The sequence below is a fragment of the Bombina bombina genome, chromosome 1, assembly GCF_027579735.1.
Source record: "Bombina bombina isolate aBomBom1 chromosome 1, aBomBom1.pri, whole genome shotgun sequence".
NCBI classification, from domain to species: domain Eukaryota; kingdom Metazoa; phylum Chordata; class Amphibia; order Anura; family Bombinatoridae; genus Bombina; species Bombina bombina.
Genome location: NC_069499.1, coordinates 159,813,409 through 159,837,327, shown reverse-complemented (window position 1 = coordinate 159,837,327; position 23,919 = coordinate 159,813,409). Strand labels below are relative to the sequence as shown.

At 41.5% G+C, this 23,919-nt stretch overlaps 1 protein-coding gene across 1 annotated transcript in view; it reads left to right on the top strand.

The window, feature by feature from the left end:
• Positions 1-10,384, top strand: part of ATP6V1D (ATPase H+ transporting V1 subunit D) — a 101,017-nt gene extending 90,633 nt beyond the window's left edge. Inside the window, exon 9 of the mRNA XM_053697685.1 lies at positions 9,922-10,384. Coding sequence (XP_053553660.1) covers positions 9,922-10,060 — 139 coding nt within the window. The 3' untranslated portion in view covers positions 10,061-10,384. The remainder of the gene's footprint in view (positions 1-9,921) is intronic.
• The last annotated feature ends 13,535 nt before the right edge of the window (positions 10,385-23,919 follow it).

Genomic DNA, 23,919 nt, shown 5'->3' with positions numbered 1-23,919 from the left:
ATAAACCTAATTTTCGTCCCTTTCGTAGAAACGGACCAGCCCAAAGTGCTACGTCCTCTAAGCAAGAGGGTAATACTTCTCAAGCCAAGCCAGCTTGGAGACCAATGCAAGGCTGGAACAAGGGAAAGCAGGCCAAGAAACCTGCCACTGCTACCAAGACAGCATGAAATGTTGGCCCCCGATCCGGGACCGGATCTGGTGGGGGGCAGACTCTCTCTCTTCGCTCAGGCTTGGGCAAGAGATGTTCTGGATCCTTGGGCGCTAGAAATAGTCTCCCAAGGTTATCTTCTGGAATTCAAGGGACTTCCCCCAAGGGGGAGGTTCCACAGGTCTCAGTTGTCTTCAGACCACATAAAAAGACAGGCATTCTTACATTGTGTAGAAGACCTGTTAAAAATGGGAGTGATTCATCCTGTTCCATTAAGAGAACAAGGGATGGGGTTCTACTCCAATCTGTTTATAGTTCCCAAAAAAGAGGGAACGTTCAGACCAATCTTAGATCTCAAGATTTTAAACAAGTTTCTCAAGGTTCCATCGTTCAAGATGGAAACCATTCGAACTATTCTTCCTTCCATCCAGGACGGTCAATTCATGACCACGGTGGATTTAAAGGATGCGTATCTACATATTCCTATCCACAAGGAACATCATCGGTTCCTGAGGTTCGCATTCCTGGACAAACATTACCAGTTCGTGGCGCTTCCTTTCGGATTAGCCACTGCTCCAAGGATTTTCACAAAGGTACTAGGGTCCCTTCTAGCTGTGCTAAGACCAAGGGGCATTGCTGTAGTACCTTACTTGGACGACATTCTGATTCAAGCGTCGTCCCTTCCTCAAGCAAAGGCTCACACGGACATTGTCCTGGCCTTTCTCAGATCTCACGGATGGAAAGTGAACGTGGAAAAGAGTTCTCTATCTCCGTCAACAAGGGTTCCCTTCTTGGGAACAATAATAGACTCCTTAGAAATGAGGATTTTTCTGACAGAGGCCAGAAAAACAAAACTTCTAGACTCTTGTCGGATACTTCATTCCGTTCCTCTTCCTTCCATAGCTCAGTGCATGGAAGTGATCGGGTTGATGGTAGCGGCAATGGACATAGTTCCTTTTGCACGCATTCATCTAAGACCATTACAACTGTGCATGCTCAGTCAGTGGAATGGGGACTATACAGACTTGTCTCCGAAGATACAAGTAAATCAGAGGACCAGAGACTCACTCCGTTGGTGGCTGTCCCTGGACAACCTGTCACGAGGGATGACATTCCGCAGACCAGAGTGGGTCATTGTCACGACCGACGCCAGTCTGATGGGCTGGGGCGCGGTCTGGGGATCCCTGAAAGCTCAGGGTCTTTGGTCTCGGGAAGAATCTCTTCTACCGATAAATATTCTGGAACTGAGAGCGATATTCAATGCTCTCAAGGCTTGGCCTCAGCTAGCGAGGGCCAAGTTCATACGGTTTCAATCAGACAACATGACAACTGTTGCGTACATCAACCATCAGGGGGGAACAAGGAGTTCCCTGGCGATGGAAGAAGTGACCAAAATCATTCTATGGGCGGAGTCTCACTCCTGCCACCTGTCTGCTATCCACATCCCAGGAGTGGAAAATTGGGAAGCGGATTTTCTGAGTCGTCAGACATTGCATCCGGGGGAGTGGGAACTCCATCCGGAAATCTTTGCCCAAGTCACTCAGCTGTGGGGCATTCCAGACATGGATCTGATGGCCTCTCGTCAGAACTTCAAAGTTCCTTGCTACGGGTCCAGATCCAGGGATCCCAAGGCGGCTCTAGTGGATGCACTAGTAGCACCTTGGACCTTCAAACTAGCTTATGTGTTCCCGCCGTTTCCTCTCATCCCCAGGCTGGTAGCCAGGATCAATCAGGAGAGGGCGTCGGTGATCTTGATAGCTCCTGCGTGGCCACGCAGGACTTGGTATGCAAATCTGGTGAATATGTCATCGGCTCCACCTTGGAAGCTACCTTTGAGACGAGACCTTCTTGTTCAGGGTCCGTTCGAACATCCGAATCTGGTTTCACTCCAGCTGACTGCTTGGAGATTGAACGCTTGATCTTATCGAAGCGAGGGTTCTCAGATTCTGTTATCGATACTCTTGTTCAGGCCAGAAAGCCTGTAACTAGAAAGATTTACCACAAAATTTGGAAAAAATATATCTGTTGGTGTGAATCTAAAGGATTCCCTTGGGACAAGGTTAAGATTCCTAGGATTCTATCCTTCCTTCAAGAAGGATTGGAAAAAGGATTATCTGCAAGTTCCCTGAAGGGACAGATTTCTGCCTTGTCTGTGTTACTTCACAAAAAGCTGGCCGCTGTGCCAGATGTTCAAGCCTTTGTTCAGGCTCTGGTTAGAATTAAGCCTGTTTACAAACCTTTGACTCCTCCTTGGAGTCTCAATTTAGTTCTTTCAGTTCTTCAGGGGGTTCCGTTTGAACCCTTGCATTCCGTTGATATTAAGTTATTATCTTGGAAAGTTTTGTTTTTAGTTGCAATTTCTTCTGCTAGAAGAGTTTCAGAATTATCTGCTCTGCAGTGTTCTCCTCCTTATCTGGTGTTCCATGCAGATAAGGTGGTTTTACGTACTAAACCTGGTTTTCTTCCAAAAGTTGTTTCTAACAAAAACATTAACCAGGAGATTATCGTACCTTCTCTGTGTCCGAAACCAGTTTCAAAGAAGGAACGTTTGTTGCACAATTTGGATGTTGTTCGCGCTCTAAAATTCTATTTAGATGCTACAAAGGATTTTAGACAAACATCTTCCTTGTTTGTTGTTTATTCCGGTAAAAGGAGAGGTCAAAAAGCAACTTCTACCTCTCTCTCTTTTTGGATTAAAAGCATCATCAGATTGGCTTACGAGACTGCCGGACGGCAGCCTCACGAAAGAATCACAGCTCATTCCACTAGGGCTGTGGCTTCCACATGGGCCTTCAAGAACGAGGCTTCTGTTGATCAGATATGTAGGGCAGCGACTTGGTCTTCACTGCACACTTTTACCAAATTTTACAAGTTTGATACTTTTGCTTCTTCTGAGGCTATTTTTGGGAGAAAGGTTTTGCAAGCCGTGGTGCCTTCCATTTAGGTGACCTGATTTGCTCCCTCCCTTCATCCGTGTCCTAAGGCTTTGGTATTGGTTCCCACAAGTAAGGATGACGCCGTGGACCGGACACACCTATGTTGGAGAAAACAGAATTTATGTTTACCTGATAAATTACTTTCTCCAACGGTGTGTCCGGTCCACGGCCCGCCCTGGTTTTTTTAATCAGGTCTGATGATTTATTTTCTTTAACTACAGTCACCACGGTACCATATGGTTTCTCCTATGCAAATATTCCTCCTTAACGTCGGTCGAATGACTGGGGTAGGCGGAGCCTAGGAGGGATCATGTGACCAGCTTTGCTGGGCTCTTTGCCATTTCCTGTTGGGGAAGAGAATATCCCACAAGTAAGGATGACGCCGTGGACCGGACACACCGTTGGAGAAAGTAATTTATCAGGTAAACATAAATTCTGTTTTCTCTTGTTAAGTGTAGTCAGTCCACGGGTCATCCATTACTTATGGGATTATATCTCTTCCCCAACAGGAAGTTGCAAGAGGATCACCCAAGCAGAGCTGCTATATAGCTCCTCCCCTCACATGTCATATCCAGTCATTCTCTTGCAAGCTAACTAAAGATAGGTCGTTGTGAGAGGTCTGTGGTGTTTTTAAACTTAGTTTATTTCTTCAATCAAAAGTTTGTTATTTTAAATGGCACCGGAGTGTGCTGTTTGTTTCTCAGGCAGCATTAGAAGAAGAATCTGCCTGCGTTTTCTATGATCTTAGCAGACGTAACTAAGATCCACTGGCTGTTCTCGCACATTCTGAGGAGTGAGGTAACTTCAGAAAAGGGGAATAGCATGCAGGGCCCCCCTGCAAACGAGGTATGTGCAGTAAATTATTTTTCTAAGCAATGGAATTGACTGAGAAATTACTGCTGATACCAATGTAATGTAAGTTCAGCCTTAAATGCAGTGGTAGCGACTGGTATTAGGCTGAGGAGTGTGTGCACACTGAAGTATTTTTCTAGGAAATGGAATTTGACTCAGAAAATACTGTTAATACTGAAGTAATGTGTGAGCCTTAACTGCAGTAAAAGCGACTGGTAGCAGGCTTATTAATAACACTTCATAACTTTTAAAATGTATGTTCAAAACGTTTACTGGCATGTTAATCGTTTTTTGTGAGGTACTTGGTGATAAAACTTATTGGGGCATGATTTTTACCACATGGCTAACTTTTGTTTCTGCATAGAAACAGTTAACTGAGCTTCCCCACTGTTGTAATATGAGTGGGAGGGGCCTATTTTAGCGCTTTTTTGCGCAGTAAAAATTCAGTCACAATCTTCCTACTTCATCCTCCATGATCCAGGACGTCTCTAGAGAGCTCAGGGGTCTTCAAAATTCATTTTGAGGGAGGTAATCAGTCACAGCAGACCTGTGACAGTGTGTTTGACTGTGATAAAAACGTTAATTATTAAATTGTTATCCGTTTTTGGGTATTAAGGGGTTAATCATCCATTTGCTGGTGGTTGCAATCCTTTGCTAACTTAATACATTTACTGTGAAAATTTGGTTGCTATAACTAATTTGGTTCATTGTTATTTCAACTGTGACAGCTTTTTGTGCTTCTTAAAGGCACAATAGCGTTTTTTATATTGCTTGTGAATTTATTTGAAAAGTATTTTCCAAGCTTGCTAGTCTCATTGCTAGTCTGTTTAAACATGTCTGACACAGATGAATCTGTTTGTTCACTATGTATGAAGGCCAATGTGGAGCCCCATAGAAGGTTGTGTACTAAATGCATTGATGTAACTTTAAATAAAAGTCAGTCTTTACATGCAAAGAAATTATCACCAGACAACGAGGGGGAAGTTATGCCGACTAGCTCTCCTCACGTGTCAGTACCTTCGCCTCCCGCTCAGGAGGTGCGTGATTTTGTGGCGCCAAGTACATCAGGGAGGCCCTTACAAATCACTTTGCAAGACATGGCTACTGTTATGACAGAAGTATTATCTAAATTGCCAGAATTAAGAGGCAAGCGTGATAGCTCTGGGTTAAGGACAGAGCGCGCCGATGATGTGAGAGCCATGTCCGATACTGAGTCACAATTTGCAGAACATGAAGACGGAGAGCTTCATTCTGTGGGTGACGGATCTGATCCAGGGAGACTGGATTCAGAGATTTCTAATTTTAAATTTAAGCTTGACAACCTCCGCATATTGCTAGGGGAGGTATTAGCGGCTCTGAATGATTGTAACACGGTTGCAATTCCAGAAAAATTATGTAGGTTGGATAGATACTATGCGGTATCGGTGTGTACTGACGTGTTTCCTATACCTAAAAGGCTTACAGAGATTATTAGCAAGGAGTGGGATAGACCCGGTGTGCCTTTTTCCCCTCCTCCCATATTTAGGAAAATGTTTCCTATAGACCCCACCACACGAGACTTATGGCAGACGGTCCCTAAGGTGGAGGGAGCGGTTTCTACTTTAGCTAAGCGTACCACTATCCCGGTGGAGGATAGTTGTGCCTTTTCAGATCCAATGGATAAAAAATTAGAAGGTTACCTTAAGAAAATGTTTGTTCAACAAGATTTTATCTTACAGCCCCTTGCATGCATTGCGCCTGTCACTGCTGCGGCGGCGGCGGCATTCTGGTTTGAGTCTCTGGAAGAGGCCATTCGCACAGCTCCATTGGATGAAATTATGAACAAGCTTAAAGCACTTAAGCTAGCTAACGCATTTGTTTCTGATGCCGTCGTACATTTAACCAAACTTACGGCTAAGAACTCCGGATTCGCCATCCAAGCGCGCAGAGCGCTATGGCTTAAATCCTGGTCAGCTGACGTGACTTCTAAATCTAAATTGCTTAATATTCCTTTCAAAGGGCAGACCTTATTCGGGCCCGGCTTGAAAGAAATTATCGCTGACATTACGGGAGGTAAGGGCCATGCTCTACCTCAGGACAGGGCCAAATCAAAGGCCAAACAGTCTAATTTTCGTGCCTTTCGTAACCTCAAGGCAGGAGCAGCATCAACTTCCTCCGCTCCAAAACAGGAAGGAGCTGTTGCTCGTTACAGACAGGGCTGGAAAACTAACCAGTCCTGGAACAAGGGCAAGCAGGCCAGAAAACCTGCTGCTGCCCCTAAGACAGCATGAAGAGAGGGCCCCCTATCCGGAAATGGATCTAGTGGGGGGCAGACTATCTCTCTTCGCCCAGGCTTGGGCAAGAGATGTCCAGGATCCCTGGGCGTTGGAGATCATATCTCAGGGATATCTTCTGGACTTCAAAGCTTCTCCTCCACAAGGGAGATTTCATCTTTCAAGGTTATCAGCAAACCAAATAAAGAAAGAGGCGTTTCTACGCTGTGTACAAGACCTCTTACTAATGGGGGTGATCCACCCAGTTCCGCGGACGGAACACGGGCAGGGATTCTATTCAAATCTGTTTGTGGTTCCCAAGAAAGAGGGAACCTTCAGACCAATCTTGAACTTAAAGATCCTAAACAAATTCCTAAGAGTTCCATCATTCAAAATGGAAACTATTCGAACCATCCTACCCATGATCCAAGAGGGTCAGTACATGACCACTGTGGACTTAAAGGATGCCTACCTTCACATACCGATTCACAAGGATCATTATCGGTACCTAAGATTTGCCTTCCTAGACAGGCATTACCAGTTTGTAGCTCTTCCCTTCGGGTTAGCTACGGCTCCAAGAATCTTTACAAAGGTTCTGGGCTCACTTCTGGCGGTACTAAGACCGTGAGGCATAGCGGTGGCTCCGTACCTAGACGACATTCTGATACAAGCGTCAAGTTTTCAAACTGCCAAGTCTCATACAGAGATAGTTCTGGCATTTCTGAGGTTGCATGGGTGGAAGGTGAACGTGGAAAAGAGTTCTCTATTACCACTCACAAGGGTTCCCTTCCTAGGGACTCTTATAGATTCTGTAGAGATGAAAATTTACCTGACGGAGGCCAGGTTATCAAAACTTCTAAATGCTTGCCGTGCCCTTCATTCCATTCCACACCCGTCAGTAGCTCAGTGCATGGAAGTAATCGGCTTAATGGTAGCGGCAATGGACATAGTACCATTTGCGCGACTGCATCTCAGACCGCTGCAATTGTGCATGCTAAGTCAGTGGAATGGGGATTATTCAGATTTGTCCCCTCTACTAAATCTGGACCAAGAGACCAGAGATTCTCTTCTATGGTGGCTTTCTCGGCCCCACCTGTCCAAGGGGATGACCTTTCGCAGGCCAGATTGGACGATTGTAACAACAGACGCCAGCCTTCTAGGTTGGGGCGCAGTCTGGAATTCCCTGAAGGCTCAGGGATCATGGACTCAGGAGGAGAAACTCCTCCCAATAAATATTCTGGAGTTAAGAGCAATATTCAATGCTCTTCTAGCTTGGCCTCAGTTAGCAACTCTGAGGTTCATCAGATTTCAGTCGGACAACATCACGACTGTGGCTTACATCAATCATCAAGGGGGAACCAGGAGTTCCCTAGCGATGTTGGAAGTCTCAAAGATAATTCACTGGGCAGAGTCTCACTCTTGCCACCTGTTAGCAATCTACATCCCAGGCGTGGAGAACTGGGAGGCGGATTTTCTAAGTCGCCAGACTTTTCATCCGGAGGAGTGGGAACTTCATCCGGAGGTCTTCGCTCAACTGATTCATCATTGGGGCAAACCAGATCTGGATCTCATGGCGTCTCGCCAGAACGCCAATCTTCCTCATTACGGGTCCAGGGACCCGGGAGCGGCGCTGATAGATGCTCTAGCAGCCCCTTGGGTTTTCAAGATGGCTTATGTGTTTCCACCGTTTCCGCTGCTGCCTCGACTGATTGCCAAGATCAAACAGGAGAGAGCATCAGTGATTCTGATAGCGCCTGCGTGGCCACGCAGGACCTGGTATGCAGACCTAGTGGACATGTCGTCCTGTCCACCATGGTCTCTGCCTCTGAGGCAGGACCTTCTAATTCAGGGTCCTTTCAACCATCCAAATCTAATTTCTCTGAGGCTGACTGCATGGAGATTGGACGCTTGATTCTATCAAAGCGTGGCTTCTCGGAGTCGGTTATTGATACCTTAATACAGGCTAGGAAACCTGTTACCATAAGAATTTACCATAAGATATGGCGTAAATATTTGTATTGGTGCGAATCCAAGAGTTACTCATGGAGTAAGGTTAGGATTCCTAGGATATTGTCTTTTCTACAAGAGGGTTTAGAAAAGGGCTTATCCGCTAGTTCGTTAAAAGGACAGATTTCTGCTCTGTCTATTTTTCTACACAAGCGTCTGGCAGAAATTCCAGACGTTCAGGCTTTGGCTAGGATTAAGCCTGTGTTTAAGACTGTTGCTCCGCCGTGGAGCTTAAACTTAGTTCTTAACGTCCTGCAAGGCGTTCTATTTGAACCCCTTCATTCCATTGATATTAAGCTGTTATATTGGAAAGTTCTGTTTTTGATGGCTATTTCCTCGGCTCGAAGAGTCTCTGAGTTATCTGCCTTACATTGTGATTCTCCTTATCTGATTTTTCATTCAGACAAGGTAGTTCTGCGTACTAAACCTGGGTTCTTACCTAAGGTAGTTTCTAACAGGAATATCAATCAAGAGATTGTTGTTCCATCATTGTGTCCTAACCCTTCTTCAAAGAAGGAACGACTTTTGCATAATCTGGACGTAGTCCGTGCCCTGAAGTTCTATTTGCAGGCAACTAAAGATTTTCGTCAAACTTCTTCCCTGTTTGTCGTTTACTCTGGACAGAGGAGAGGTCAAAAGGCTTCGGCTACCTCTCTCTCTTTTTGGCTTCGTAGCATAATACGTTTAGCCTATGAGACTGCTAGACAGCAGCCTCCTGAAAGAATTACAGCTCATTCTACTAGAGCTGTGGCTTCCACCTGGGCCTTTAAAAATGAGGCTTCTGTTGAACAGATTTACAAGGCTGCGACTTGGTCTTCACTTCACACTTTTTCAAAGTTTTACAAATTTGACACTTTTGCTTCTTCGGAGGCTTTTTTTGGGAGAAAGGTACTTCAGGCAGTGGTTCCCTCCGTTTAAAGTTCCTGCCTTGTCCCTCCCTTCATCCGTGTACTTTAGCTTTGGTATTAGTATCCCATAAGTAATGGATGACCCGTGGACTGACTACACTTAACAAGAGAAAACATAATTTATGCTTACCTGATAAATTTATTTCTCTTGTAGTGTAGTCAGTCCACGGCCCGCCCTGTCTTTTAAGGCAGATCTAAATTTTTAATTAAACTCCAGTCACCACTGCACCCTATGGTTTCTCCTTTCTCGTCTTGTTTCGGTCGAATGACTGGATATGACGTGTGAGGGGAGGAGCTATATAGCAGCTCTGCTTGGGTGATCCTCTTGCAACTTCCTGTTGGGGAAGAGATATAATCCCATAAGTAATGGATGACCCGTGGACTGACTACACTACAAGAGAAATAAATTTATCAGGTAAGCATAAATTATGTTTTATTCATTATTTATCTTTCCTGGTATTCCAATGAATCGCATTTGGAAACTATACTTTTTAGATTCTGCCATAGACTGTAAATGCAGATTTTTTTTTTAACTGACCCTGCTACATGCTACAGTACATTATTGCATTGGCTCATTTGCATCTTGCCTTTTGCCACAGTATATGAGACCAGATACTCACATTCAAGTGGGTTAAAAATAATTTTCACTGCCTTTTTAAATCGTATCTACAGATGTTAAAAATACACATATAAAAATGACTGTCTATAAAAGACATTAAAAATAAATATAATAGTATAGGATTACAGATATAAATCCCTTAAACAGAGAAATTTGACGATATGGAATTCAATGTAAACTTTGCTTTTCTTTTCCTTAGACTAAAGAAGATTCAGGAAAAGAAGAAGATTATCAAGGAACGGACTGAAAAAGAGCGTGCGGAATACGTTAGACCTGGAGAGACTGAACCAGCTAATCTTCTAGCTGAAGACCGTGATGAGGATCTTCTGTTTGATTAGACAGGCTCTAATGAAGGCATTAATAAACAGAATGGGAGGCTGTATCACAGTATATTGTTTTGCACTGTATATTAATACTGTTCATATCATAGTGCATCATATTGTCATCTGCCATTGTGTTCTGTGAGGATTCATGAGTCATTTGAGATTTTATTACATGTATTTAAAAAAGAAAGATTATGTGCTCTAAAAATGTAAACTTTATACTGAAAGGTCTTATTTATGTTGTCTTTCCTATATTTGGTTTTAAACCAATGTAAAGACAAATAACTGTAATTGTGGTATTGTTTGCTAAGTTTATTAAATGCAAACAAGGTTGTCCGACGTTTTTTTGTGGTTTTTTTTGGTAATAATGAAAATCTGTTGTTTTTTTGTTTTTTTATTTTTTAAATAATAATAATAATTTTTAAATTATTTTTTTTTATTGAGGTGATTTGAGATGACAAACAAAATAATTTCAACAGTGTATACAGTCAATATAAACAATAACTGTGTAGCCGACAAAGACACTTGACATACTATATACTTCTCTGCAATATTCAACTTTATATATAGAAAAAAACAAAGATGAATGAACACCTCAGAGTTTTTTAATATTAATCCCCTGTTTATAAGTAATATTATATGAAATGAAGATCTTCCAATGATCTTTAGAGGCCACTCTTGAACCCCTGTACTAATTATCTAGACAACATGGAGATTTTCAGGAGATAATTAAGAGAGGGTAACTTGTGAACTATTAGATACAGAATCTGAAGACTATTTTACACTTATTGGTTAAATATCTATTTTGTAATTCTCAATAAATCAGGTGTGATTAATAATAAACAGCAACCAGCACTAAATGCTATAGCCTGCCAATTTCACTGTGGTGCATTTTAAAGTTTAATATATATATATACAGTGGATATAAAAAGTATACTCACCCCTGTTAAAATGTCAGGTTTCTGTGATGTAAAAAAATTAGACAAAGATAAATCATTTCACAACTTTTTCCACCTTTAATGTGACTTATAAACTACACAACTCAATTGAAAAACAAACTGAAATATTTAAGGTGGAGGGAAGTAAACAAAACTAAAATAATGTGGTTGCCTTATACCTGGGGGATGTAGCTGTGTTCAGAATTAAGCAATCACATTCAAAATCATGTTAAATAAGAGTCATCACACACCTGCCATAATTTAAAGTGCCTCTGATTAACCCCGAATAAAGTTCAGCTGTTCTAGTAGGTCTTTCCTGACATTTTCCTCCTACACAAAAGCTATGGTCCAAAGAGAGCTTCCAAAGCATCAGAGGGATCTCATTGTTAAAAGGTATCAGTCAGGAGAAGGGTACAAAAGAATTTCCAAGGCATTAGATATACCATGGAACACAGTGAAGACAGTCGTCATCAAGTGGAGAACATATGGCACAACAGTGACATTACCAAGAACTGGATGTCCCTCCAAAATTGATGAAAAGACGAGACGAAAACTGGTCTGGGAGGCTACCAAGAGGCCTACAGCAACATTAAAGGAGCTGCAGGAATACCTGGCAAGTACTGGCTGTGTGGTACATGTGACAACAATCTCCCGTATTCTTCATATGTCTGGGCTATGGGGTAGAGTGCCAAAACAAAAGCATTTTCTTACGAAGAAAAACGTCCAAGCCCAGCTAAATTTACCAAAAACACATCTGAATTGTCCCAAAAGCATGTGAGAAAAGGTGTTATGGTCTGATGAAACCAAAGTTGAACTTTTTGGCAATAATTCCAAAAGATATGTTTGGCGCAAAAACAACACTGCATATCACCAAAAGAACACCATACCCACAGTGAAGCATGGTGATGGCAGCATCATGCTTTGGGGCTGTTTTTCTTCAGCTGGAACTGGGGCCTTATTAAAGGTAGAGGGAATTATGAACCGTTCCAAATACCAGTCAATATTGGCACAAAACCTTCAGGCTTCTGCTAGAAAGCTGAACATGAGGAAGAACTTCATCTTTCAGCATGACAACAACCCAAAGCATACATCCAAATCAAAAAAGGAATGGCTTCACCAGAAGAAGAGTAAAGTTTTGGAATGGCCCAGACAGAGCCCAGACCTGAATCCAATCGAAAATCTGTGGGGTGATCTGAAGAGGGCTGTGCACAGGAGATTCCCTCTCAATCTGACAGATTTGGAGTGTTTTTGCAAAGTAGAGTGGGCAAATCTTGCAAAGTCAAGATGTGCCATGCTGATAGACTCATACTCCAAAAGACTGAATGCTGTAATAAAATCAATATATATATTACACAGTATATGTGCCATTATTCAGTTAGTCCTTGTTTCTTGCATGAACTATTCAAGAACAAAGTTACATAGACAAAGAAATCTGCACAGTGGAGTGCTCTTTGTTCAAGAGCGCACTTGAATAACCAGAATTTAAAAAAAAATAATCCAAAGTTTATTTATAAATCCTCATAGGATAAAAGCACGGGTCATAAAACATTCCAAACGTGTTCCAGGATGATATGCAGGTACTCGGCGTAGTATACGCGTTTCATGCACTTGCGCACTTGGTCACTGCTCACCTGTGTACCTGCATGTCATCTATTTACAGTATACAATTAAAGAAATAAACCTTACATTTGTGAGTTCTTTATTATCCATCCTGGAAGACGTACAAAGCTAAGGTAAGTGACTGTCTTTTGTCTACAGAATTCTAGAATTGACTATATCATTTCCATAATACTTGATACATGAACCTCATATGTATTATATTATGTATTTCTGATGTCATATATGTTTAAGAATAAACAACATTTAAATATTCCATAATACTTATACTCATAGAGAACAGATCAGTATTCATGATTAATTGTATATACTCATTTTAGGAACAAAGCCAAATTAGTCCTTACAAGACATGATTTATTAGTCATATGTATTCAGAAAAGTAAAAAAAAATACTTATATCATAAATTTATGAAGATAAAACATATAAACATTCCATATACCTATACACAACTCTAGAGTAGCAAAGCAGTAATCATGTTTGCTATGCATACCAAATATATAACCTATTAGTTTTATTTATATATATATATATATAAAATACACACACACACAGTATATACAGAAAGATAAGGTAAACAGTTTTCTCATACTTACAAAGAATTCCAAAATTCGCCCTGTCCTTAAATATTCCTAAATATATAAACCACATATATTGTACATACATGCCAATTAAATGTTGCTAAAATGTGTTGTGGTGATATACTCTAATTTTTACGAAATAGTTTTAAAGTGATAGCACAGCATTAATTCTTGATGTATATACAGGTTTATGGATCAAAACCGTAATGTCTGTCTATATAAAATAAACTGGTGATACTTGTCCAATAAGATTTAATGGTATATTTTTTATTCCTTTTTATATGTCATGGGTTGTCCTAGTTAAACAAAAAGATCTAAATCCCTTCTCATGTTTATACCAAGTGGGTGACTAGTTTCTAGAGTAATCATCCAGTAAACCTCTCTTTTATTTAGAGTCATCTCCCTATTTCCTCCTCTTCTCCATACAGGTACAACATCTATACCTTGTAATGTTAAAGGGACTGTCAACACCAGAATTTTTGTTGTTTTAAAAGATAGATAAATACCAATTCCCCAGTTTTGCATAACCAACACAGTTATAATTATACACGTTTTACCTCTGTAATTACCTTGTATCTAAGCCTCAGCAGACTGCCCCCTCATTTCAGTGCTTTTAACAGACTTGCATTTTAGCCAATCAGAGCTGTCTCCATGGTAAATTCACGAGCAAGAGCTCAATGTTATCTATATGAAACATGTGAACTAATGCCCTCTAGTGGTAGATGAGTATAAGTATTATGGAATATTTAAACGTTTTTTATTCTTAAACATAAATGACATCAGAAATACATAATACATATGAGGTTCATGTATCAAGTATTATGGAAATTATATAGTCAATTCTAGAATTCTGTATAGACACCTAAGTCACCTAAGTTTTTGACGTCTTTCAGGATGGATAATAAAGAACTCACAAATGTAAGGTATATTTCTTTAATTGTATAATTTAAATAGATGACATGCAGGTACACAGGTGAGCAGTGACCAAGCGCATGAAACGCGTATACTACGCTGAGTACCTGCATATCATCCTGGAACACTTTTGGAATGTTTTATGACCCGTGCTTTTATTCTATGAGGATTTATAAATAAACTTTGGATTTTTTTTTTTTTTAAATTCTGGGTATGCAAGTGCGCTCTTTCCGTTCTATCATTAGGCATTGTTAAACTGGAGGAAGATATATAAATAAACCCAGGCTAAAACTGCTAAATACATCAAAGGGCCATCAGTCAAAGTAATTTATATTGAATAACAGTGTAGAGAAATCAGTACATAGTAGGTATGAGTATATATGAATAGTAATATACATTGTCTATACTACAGTTATCTAATAAAAAGATAAATAGTATATAAATGCAAAAGGGGTAACCTGGGATTATCTATGAACAAAAAGCAGCTAAGATTTTTTTTAGTAATATAATTACTACTCCCTTAATACACTGTCCCCATCTTCAAACATATCTGCATATCAAACTATGAGGTCATTATTAACTATCGCCTAGATTTAGAGTTTTGTCGGTAAAGACCCGCGGTGCTAACGCTGCTTTTTTTCCAGCGCACCCTTAAAGGGACAGTAAAATCAAAACTAAACTTTCATGATTCAGATAGGGCATGCCATTTTAAACAACTTTCCAATTTACTTTTATCATCAAATTTGCTTTGTTCCCTTGGTGGTATTTTTGAAAGCTAAACCTAGCTAGGCTCAAACTGATTTCTAAACAGTTGAAAACCGCCGCCTAGCTCAGAGCATTTTGAACGTTTTTCACAGTTAGACTGTGCTAGTTCACATGTGTCATATAGATAACATTGTGCTCACTCCTGTGAAGTTATTTAGGAGTCTTCACTGATTGACTACACTGCATGTCTGTCAAAGGCACTTAGATAAGGAGGCTGTCTGCAAAGGCTTAGATACAAGGTAATCACAGAGGTAAAAAGTATATTAATATAACTGTGTTGGTTATGCAAAAACGGGAAATGGGTAATAAAGGGATTATCTATCTTTTTAAATAAGAAAAATTTTGGTGTAGACTTTCCCTTAAGACAACGCTGGTATTTAGAGTTTTCTGAATGGCTGCATTAGCCTCAGAAAAGGGAGCGTAGAGCATAATTTAGCTCCACTTCAACCCTCAATACCAGCGTTGCCTACGGTTGCGGTAAGCTGGAAAAACGTGCTCGTGCACAATATCCCCATAGGAAACAAAGGGGCTGAGCAGGCTGAAAAAAAACCTAACACCTGCAAAAAAGCAGCGTTCATTGTTTCCTATGGGGAAACACTTTCTAAGTCTACACCTAACACCCTAACATGAACCCTGAGTCTAAACACCCCTAGCCTTACACTTATTAACCCCTAATCTGCCACCCCCGCTATCGCTGACACCTTCATTATATTATTAACCCCTAATCTGCCGACCGGACATCGCCGCCACCTACATTATAGCTATGAACCCCTAATCTGCTGTCCCTAACATCGCCGACACCTACATTATATTTATTAACCCCTAATCTGCCCCCCCCAACGGCGCCGCCACCTACCTACATTTATTAACCCCTAATCTGCCGACCGGACTTCGCCGCCACTATAATAAATGTATTAACCCCTAAACCACCGCACTCCTGCCTCGCAAACACTATAATACATTTTATTAACCCTTAATCTGCCCTCCCTAACATCGCCGCCACCTACCTACAATTATTAACCCCTAATCTGCCGCCCCCAACGTCGCCGCTACTTTAATAAAGTTATTAACCCCTAAACCTAAGTCTAACCCTAACACCCCCCTAATTTAAATAAAACGAACTAAAATTACTATCATTAAATAAATTAATCCTATTTTAAACTAAATACTTACCTATAAAATAAACCCTAATATAGCTACAATATAACTAATAGTTACATTGTAGCTATTTTAGGATTTATATTTATTTTACAGGCAACTTTGTATTTATTTTAACTAGGTACAATAGCTATTAAATAGTTAATAACTATTTAATAGCTACCTAGTTGACGGCTAACACCAAACTAAATGACGGCTAACACCAAACTCTAAATCTAGGGGAATGTTTTTTGAGGGAGATACTCCAAATAAAAGTTCTATGGAAACTCTAATAAGGACATAAATATATCAAATAAAACATCATAAGAGACCCTGTCAGAACTACAGGGGCAAAGGTCCACAGCTGCATTCATTACTTTTGGGAAATAAGAACCTGACCACTAGGAGGAGGCAAAGACACCACAGCCAAAGGCTTAAATACTCCTCCCACTCCCCTCATCCCCAGTCATTCTTTGCCTTTCGTCCCAGGTCAGAAGTTTTCGATAGTCTCTTATGGAGAATAGTCCTCTTCGGCATGGGACTGGAGTTTTAAGTAGTCCTATCAGCCTCTTAGTGAGAGCATGGATGAAAGTTAGAGTTCAGAGATGCAGGGAGAGTCTTTCTGCAAAACCATCCCAACTCATATTAACAGGTCCACAAGTAATCAGCGTTGACAAGTTTGGCTGCCTGCTTTCTTCTCTCAAGTCCATGGCAGAGGCGACACTACTATGTTGAAGGGCCATGTTCCTGTTCCACGGTGTAGATTCCGGTAAGATCATTTTATTTTACTTTCTCATTAATGTATTTTATTACTGATGTTTCTCCCGAGAGGCTACCACCTTGTGGGACTAACTATAACGCAAGGTCTCAGTGAGGCTCCTTTTGTATCTTGGAATCAAGGGTTAATATCTCCTAAGGGGGTTCATTGAAAAGGGGGGTTTTAAATCATGTTTGTTATGTGATTCAACCTGCTTATGTGTAGTGTTACTTTGGCTTGAGACCTTGTGGAATATAACGGCCTTGGTAGTGACGTGGCTTTTACAGTCGGGCACACTTTTTTTGGACTGTATGGCCTACCTTGTGACTGGGCGTGGTCATGTTTTTGCCTCTCCAGTCCGCATTCTTGACCGTGTGGCGACAGAAAGATTCTGGCCCTCTGGTGTCTGGTGCTAAGAGGTGGTGAGTGCCCCAGCAATTGGGGGTGTCAACCCGGGTTCCCTAGGCATGGGATGGCCCGTTCACTTATCCGAGGGAGCGACTGGTCTTGAGGCTCTAGCGGAGGTGTGCTGTGCTTTTCAGTACCTTTTCAGTGCCTTCGTGTTCTGCTACGGCACATCCTGGCGTTATTGGAGGATCCCATCCTTAATAGTTATAGGGGTTCTGGGTCTTACTTTCCAAATAGCTCCAGAATTAATTAAAGGGGATGAAGTAAACTTCTTATAATCTGATTTGAGTATCTTTTCCTATCTGAGCTCTGTTGGGCTGGTCCTGCGGGTGTGCCTGTTGTCATTGGGCGTTAACCTACGGTTTGTTTTCTTCTTTTTTTCTCCGGTTAGGATGTCTTTTATTTGATTTTACAAGCTCCTTCAGGGATTTTCTCTCTGGAATCGATACTTGCGATATCATGATCGCACTGGTTACTTTTTCGGAAGTTACAACTAAGCATTCTGAGAAGACCTGCGGGTTCGTGGGGCATGGGGGACTGGTTCAGTCCTCATTGACTCCGAGCTGATCATTTGGGACTCCGTGGAGTTTCAGTCCATCACTCTCTGTAGGTTCTGATTCTTCTGGATTTTAGTGTTTTCCTTTCCCACCTGGGTTGAGGATTGGAGGTTTTGGACCTCTTTGCCGGTTTTTTTTTTGGTGGTCTTGCCTTCCCAGAGCTATTGGACTTGCTCCTTTTTTGGGGACTCTTCCTTAGGGTCGAGATCTCTGGTCTGGGTACTTTTTTCTCCTTTGCGGTTGAAGCCGCCATATGGGAGGGCCTTGCAGACTCCTTTTTTCTGGGGGTATATTGGGATATTTGGCTGTTTTCTTATCCTAGCCATGTCTAGGGGTTGTTTCCAAAGTTGGGATGCTATGCATTCTCCTTCCCTGGATGTTGTCCTAGGGGTTTGTACTCAGAGCAGATATGAGGCGTAGCCTTACTGACTCGATCTTCGGGTGACTATGTCCCTAACGTTTTCCCCTTGGTTATGGAAGTGTGGGTAATGTAGCCTGTTGGACTTAGAATCTTCTCGGTTCTGGCGTGCCCTATTGCTCTTTGGAGTTGGACTTCTGTACAGGGTGCTTTCTTCCCCTTGGGTTGGGATTTCTTGTGTGAGTCTTCAACCCATTCTACGGGTTGGTCTTACTTCCCAGTATAGTCTGTTTTTTTCTTCAGGCTGGGTATGGTGTTCCCTGGGGTCTACACAATTCTGGGACTCAGGCTTTCTTTTTAGGAAATTTTTATATTTCTATGTCTGGTCCGGGAAGCCCTTATTCTCCAGGGAAATGTGAATTATCTTATGGTCTCACTAGTTGTGCTACTAGCAGCTGGGCCAGGAGCTCTGTGTGCTTGGGCTCCTTGCGGCCTGCCTTGTTCTTGAGGGAATGTGCTTTCCTTTTGGAAGGTTCCTCTTTCATGTTCATCAGGGGCGCCTGAATTTTTGTTCGGCTCTACTTACGGCTTGGCCTTGTGAGCTTGTGCCCTGTCCTTGTCTGTGTCCTTCCCTTGAGGTGGGTTGTCTGGCTTCTTTAGAGGTGAGGTTTCCTTTCTCACCAGAACTGCTTGTGCAATGATAAATGCAGACAGCGTAAGCTGTCTGCATTTATCGATGTACGGCAGACATTATACGCTACATCTTCGCACTTTAGTAAATCTGCCCCATAGAGTAGACCATTAGTGGCCACAATTACTAATATATATATAAGGCTAATCTTCATTTGTATGTTACAGAGGAGAAAGTTATCTAGAGATGTTACCATAAACTCCTGCCGAGCATCAGATAGGGGTCATCATATTAGTCGGAGGGGAAAACATATACTAGCTAAAAGATGCAAGAGTAATAAGCATATGCATTTCTAAAATATGCAGCAATAGATTAGTAATATGGTACAGAGATACTTCCGAATAACGTATTATGACAACATGACTACGTGATACATGTAGAAGAAGTCACAAGACACAATATGTAGAACAAATTTAGAGAAGAGGGCCCACAGGTAGCCAGGGGAAAAACTCTATATCATGGTCATTTATAGAAGTAATATAGTTACCAGGCTATAATATAATCAACAGAGACTGTTCCCATAATGGCAAATATGTCCCACATTCAACAACCAGGAGGATAAGTTACTAGAAGTTGCACATTACGCCAGGCCGGTCTGCTAATGTTACCCAATTTCAAGTGCAGGAAAGAAATAGCACCCAAGATCTTAGGTGACCTCTCAACCGGATTGATATTATGTCCAGTTTGGACTAATCTGACTACTAGGAATATTCTTCTTTCCCGCAGATCTCCTATTAGGAGTGGGTTAGAAACAGTGTGCAATTTCTGTCCTCTAGACGTTGGTCCCATGGCATGACTGAGTGATGCTCCAGAATTGTGTCTCACCATCTGGACTGCACAACTCTGGACATTAACTAGCTGGAACTCGGGAGAGAATCTTCCATGCTTGAGTAAGCCAGCCGCATCCTCCCAAGCAGTGTATAGGGGCATTCCCATATCAGATCATCTCAATCTTGTTACTCTGTGAAGACTTTCCTCAGCACATATGAAAATCAGTTTTTATACATGTCCCAAGCAAATACGATTGGCTGTGACACTTCGGGAATCGTACCCTGTGACTTACATTCTATAATGCAGTTCATTTCGGGAATTTCAAAACACTTAAAAACAAAATCCTTGTTTTGTCTTCTGACCGATTCTTGAATCATAATAGACAACAGAAATAAGTATTCCTCTAATTCGTCATAATGCGTTATTCCGAAGTATCTCTGTACCATATTACTAATCTTCTATTACTGCATATTTTAGAAATGCATATGCTTATTACTCTTGCATCTTTTAGCTACTATATGTTTTCCCCTCCCAATCTGATGCTCGGCAGGAGTTTATGGTAACACCTCTAGATCATTTTTACCTACTCTTCTATGTAACATTCAAATGAAGATATGTTTGTTATCTTACAGATAATACTTAAATAGTACACAAAAGTTAAAATTAAAGGGACATGAAAGCCAGCTTTTTTCTTTCATGATTTAGATAGCAAATCAATAAAAATGTGTTGCATGGGAAATTAGCACATCTAGGCAAGTATCCCTGCTTGCTTTTACCCAGTAAAACTCCATATACATTGTTACCAATAAACAAGAGGATTCTGGGTAAGATATGCAACATCTCAAACTCTTTGCTTCAAATACTGTGTTAACACACAGTGATCCCCTAATGGGGTGAATGCAGCAAATACAGAAATCACTACTAGACAGCCTGTTCCCGTTCTTATTAGAACACATCAGTAGTATGATTTAGATAGAGAATACAATTTTATAAAAGTTTGCAATATACTTCTATTATCAAATGTTATTCTTTCTTGAAGAGATATCTAGATAGTGTGCACATCTGGAGCACTACATGACTGGAAAGATTGCTGCCATCTAGTGGTCTTCCTATTGCATAACAATGCAAAACTGCTGCCATATAGTGCTGTAGACATGTGCAATCTCCTGAACTTACATTCTTGTAATGAAGACAATTTGAGAATAGAAGTCAATTGGAAAGTTGTTTAAAATTGCATGTTCTATCTGAATCATGAAATAAAAAAAATTGGATTTTATGTCCCATTAAAAATTCAGACTAAGTTTTTCAATTTAAATGATTAAATATTACTTATTTCTGTTGATTTTATCTGTTGAAACTTAGCTCTTTTCCATTAGTGCATATGTAGGTAGACTCAGAAGCATGCTTGTGTTTTGAGCACTATATTGCAGCTGTGTTTGCAAGAATATTATACATACAGTGCATGCACCTTAGTCTTCCTTAGTATTATAGTTAGGAGCTAAGAGTCAATAAAGGATGTCAAGAGAACAAGGTACATGTATTTAAATATAAAAGTGACAGACTAAGATATGAAAGAGCAGCAATTAAACTTGTTAAATGCTCACAGCTATATTTGCTAACACGAACATATTTTCATATAAATAAACTAAATTTAATTTATAGCTGTGGATAAAGCCATAAGCAAGCTAACCCAGCAAACGACAAAATACAAAAGTGTACTAGGGCGCTACTATGAGGTCACTACCAATGTAATTAGAAGTCATGGATAAGGGAAATAAGTCTTAGGAAGAACTATCTGGAAGACCTTTTGAAAAGTAGTTCACAAATTAATTAAACAGATACAATTTGGTTAAGGTACGGAAGGAAGACCAAACAGCTGCCTTACATTACTGCACATGAGGTATCACTGTACATAGCAATAGAAGAGCAATAAAATAGAGTTGTACCATCTTTGCTGTGTCCTGCATGTGTCCTGCATCTCATGACATGGTGTCAGAAGTTCTTGCCTGCGCTTCTGTTTCCTGATCGATGACGATATCAAAGTTTACCCCACCTGAGCCTTTTGACTTCTCTCAGCCTGCAGCTTGGCCCACATGGCGTCAGCGGTTTCAGTGCTTCAGGATTGCTTCCAAGCTGGACAAGGAGAGTGGTGAAGTACAAGATAATTCAATTTTAAACTCTATGGGGAAAGATGTGGAGCCAGTATTCAATGTTTTTAATTTCCAAGAAGGGAAGGAATTTGACTTTGAAATAGTTATGAATAAACTTAGTGCCCACTTTGTGCCCAAAAGAAATGTGATTCATGAGAGGGCTTGTTTTCACAAACGTGCTCAGCGTGTGGGAGAATCTGTAGAGTCATTTGTGCACAGCCTGTATGAACTAGCTGAATTCTGTGAGTTTGGTGTTGCTAAAGAAGAGCAAATCAGAGTCAGAATAGTTATTGGAATTGCAGATGCTGAAGTCTCACTGAAGCAACAGTTAGAGTCTGATTTAACATTAGATGGGGATATTAGGATGGCCCGTCAGAGTGAACTGGTGAAAAAGCAAAGTGCTGATCTGAGGTCTGAGAGTATTGTGGATGAAGTGCAGCAGTTCAGGAGAGCTGCTAGTGAAAGGCACAGTGTGAGCGGTAGACCTAGGGCAACAGATAGGCCCAGAAGTGGATGGGCGCAGCATGCTCGATGCACACGGTGCAACCGTGCCCATGATCAGAGTGTCATATGCCCCGCTAAAGACAAAAGATGTAGAAAATGTAACAGGATGGACCATTTTGAAGTGGTGTGTAAGACTAAATATATATAGGAGATGCAGGTGGATAGCGACCAGGAGGGTCAAGAAGTGTCCTTTGTGGGTTCTGTTGATGAACGGCCGGGTTCAGAAGATGATTGGAGGGTTACCCTTACTGCAATGGTAGCCAAAGTTGCCTTTAAAATTGACACAGGAGCAGCCATCACTGTAATGTCTCTTGCAGCGTTCATAAAACTGCCTCCACAGCCCCAGCTGGCGAAAGTTACAACAAAAGTCCATAGTCCTGGTGGCCGCATTGATTGTGCAGGGAGATTTCTTGCCAACTGCGAGTACAAGCAAAGGAAATTCACCATGTGGGTGCATGTGATTAGAGGTCAGTGTGTTAACAACTTATTGAGCAGAACAGCAGCCTGTGGTTTGGGCCTAGTGGCCAGAGTGAATGAGATCTCAGAAGATATGTTTGGTGAATTGGGCCTACTGAATTGCAACCCAGTCCGTATATCATTTAAAGGTGACGCAGTCCCATTCAGCATTACCACTCCCCGTAGAATTCCGTTCCTGCTCATGCCTCAAGTGGAGAAGGAGCTTCTGCGTATGAAGAATATGGGGGTTATTGAAGAGGTTGTTGAAGCAACTGACTGGTGTGCCCCCATTGTGCCCGTTGCAAAGAAAAACGGGAAGGTACGCATCTGCGTAGACTTGAAAAGGCTGAATGAGGCAGTGAAGAGAGAGAGAGATATGTGCTGCCAACACTTGAAGACATAGCTCCGAAATTGGCGGGGGCGAAGTTCTTCTCTACATTGGATGCTTCTAGCGACTTCTGACAGATACCTTTAGATCCAAAGTGCCGCAAACTGACTACCTTCATTACACCAGTAGGTCGGGGTTTTTTTGCAGACTCCCCTTCGGGATATCCTCTGCTCCTGAAATCTTCCAAAGAGAAATGAGTTCTCTCCTAAGAGACCACGTGGGCACGGCAGCCGTTATGGACGACATCTTAGTGTATGGGTCTACATTGGAGGAACATGATCAGCGATTGAGCTGTGTGCTGCAGACTATCAGAGAGTCCGGGCTGAAGCTAAACAAAGAGAAATGCCATTTTGGAAAAGCTGAGTTATGTTACTTTGGGCATATCATCAATGGGGATGAGCTGAGACAAATATTGGGCCTTGTAAATTATGTGGGCAGGTTCCTTACAGATTTATCCACAATACTACACCCTATCACAGAGTTGCTAAAGAAAGATGTTGCCTGGGTCTGGGGACCTTCACAGGAAGAATCTTTTATGCAGGTCAAGTCCCTGCAGGGGTCTGCCCCAGTGTTGGGGTTCTACGACCCTTCCAAAAAGACTGTGGTTAGTGCTGATGCGAGCAGTTATGGGTTAGGGGCCGCCCTCCTGCAGCTGAATGAAAACAAACTACAGCCCATCGCCTACTGTTCCCGCACACTGATGGCTGCTGAGTCAAAATACGGCCAAATTGAGAAAGAGTGCCTGGCTGCAGTTTGGGCCTGTGAGTGCTTTCAGCGTTACCTAGTGGGTTTAGAGAAATTTAGTCTGGAGACTGATCATAAACCGCTAGTCCCTCTAATCAATTCCTATGATATTGACAAAACACCCCTAAGATGCTAATGAGGC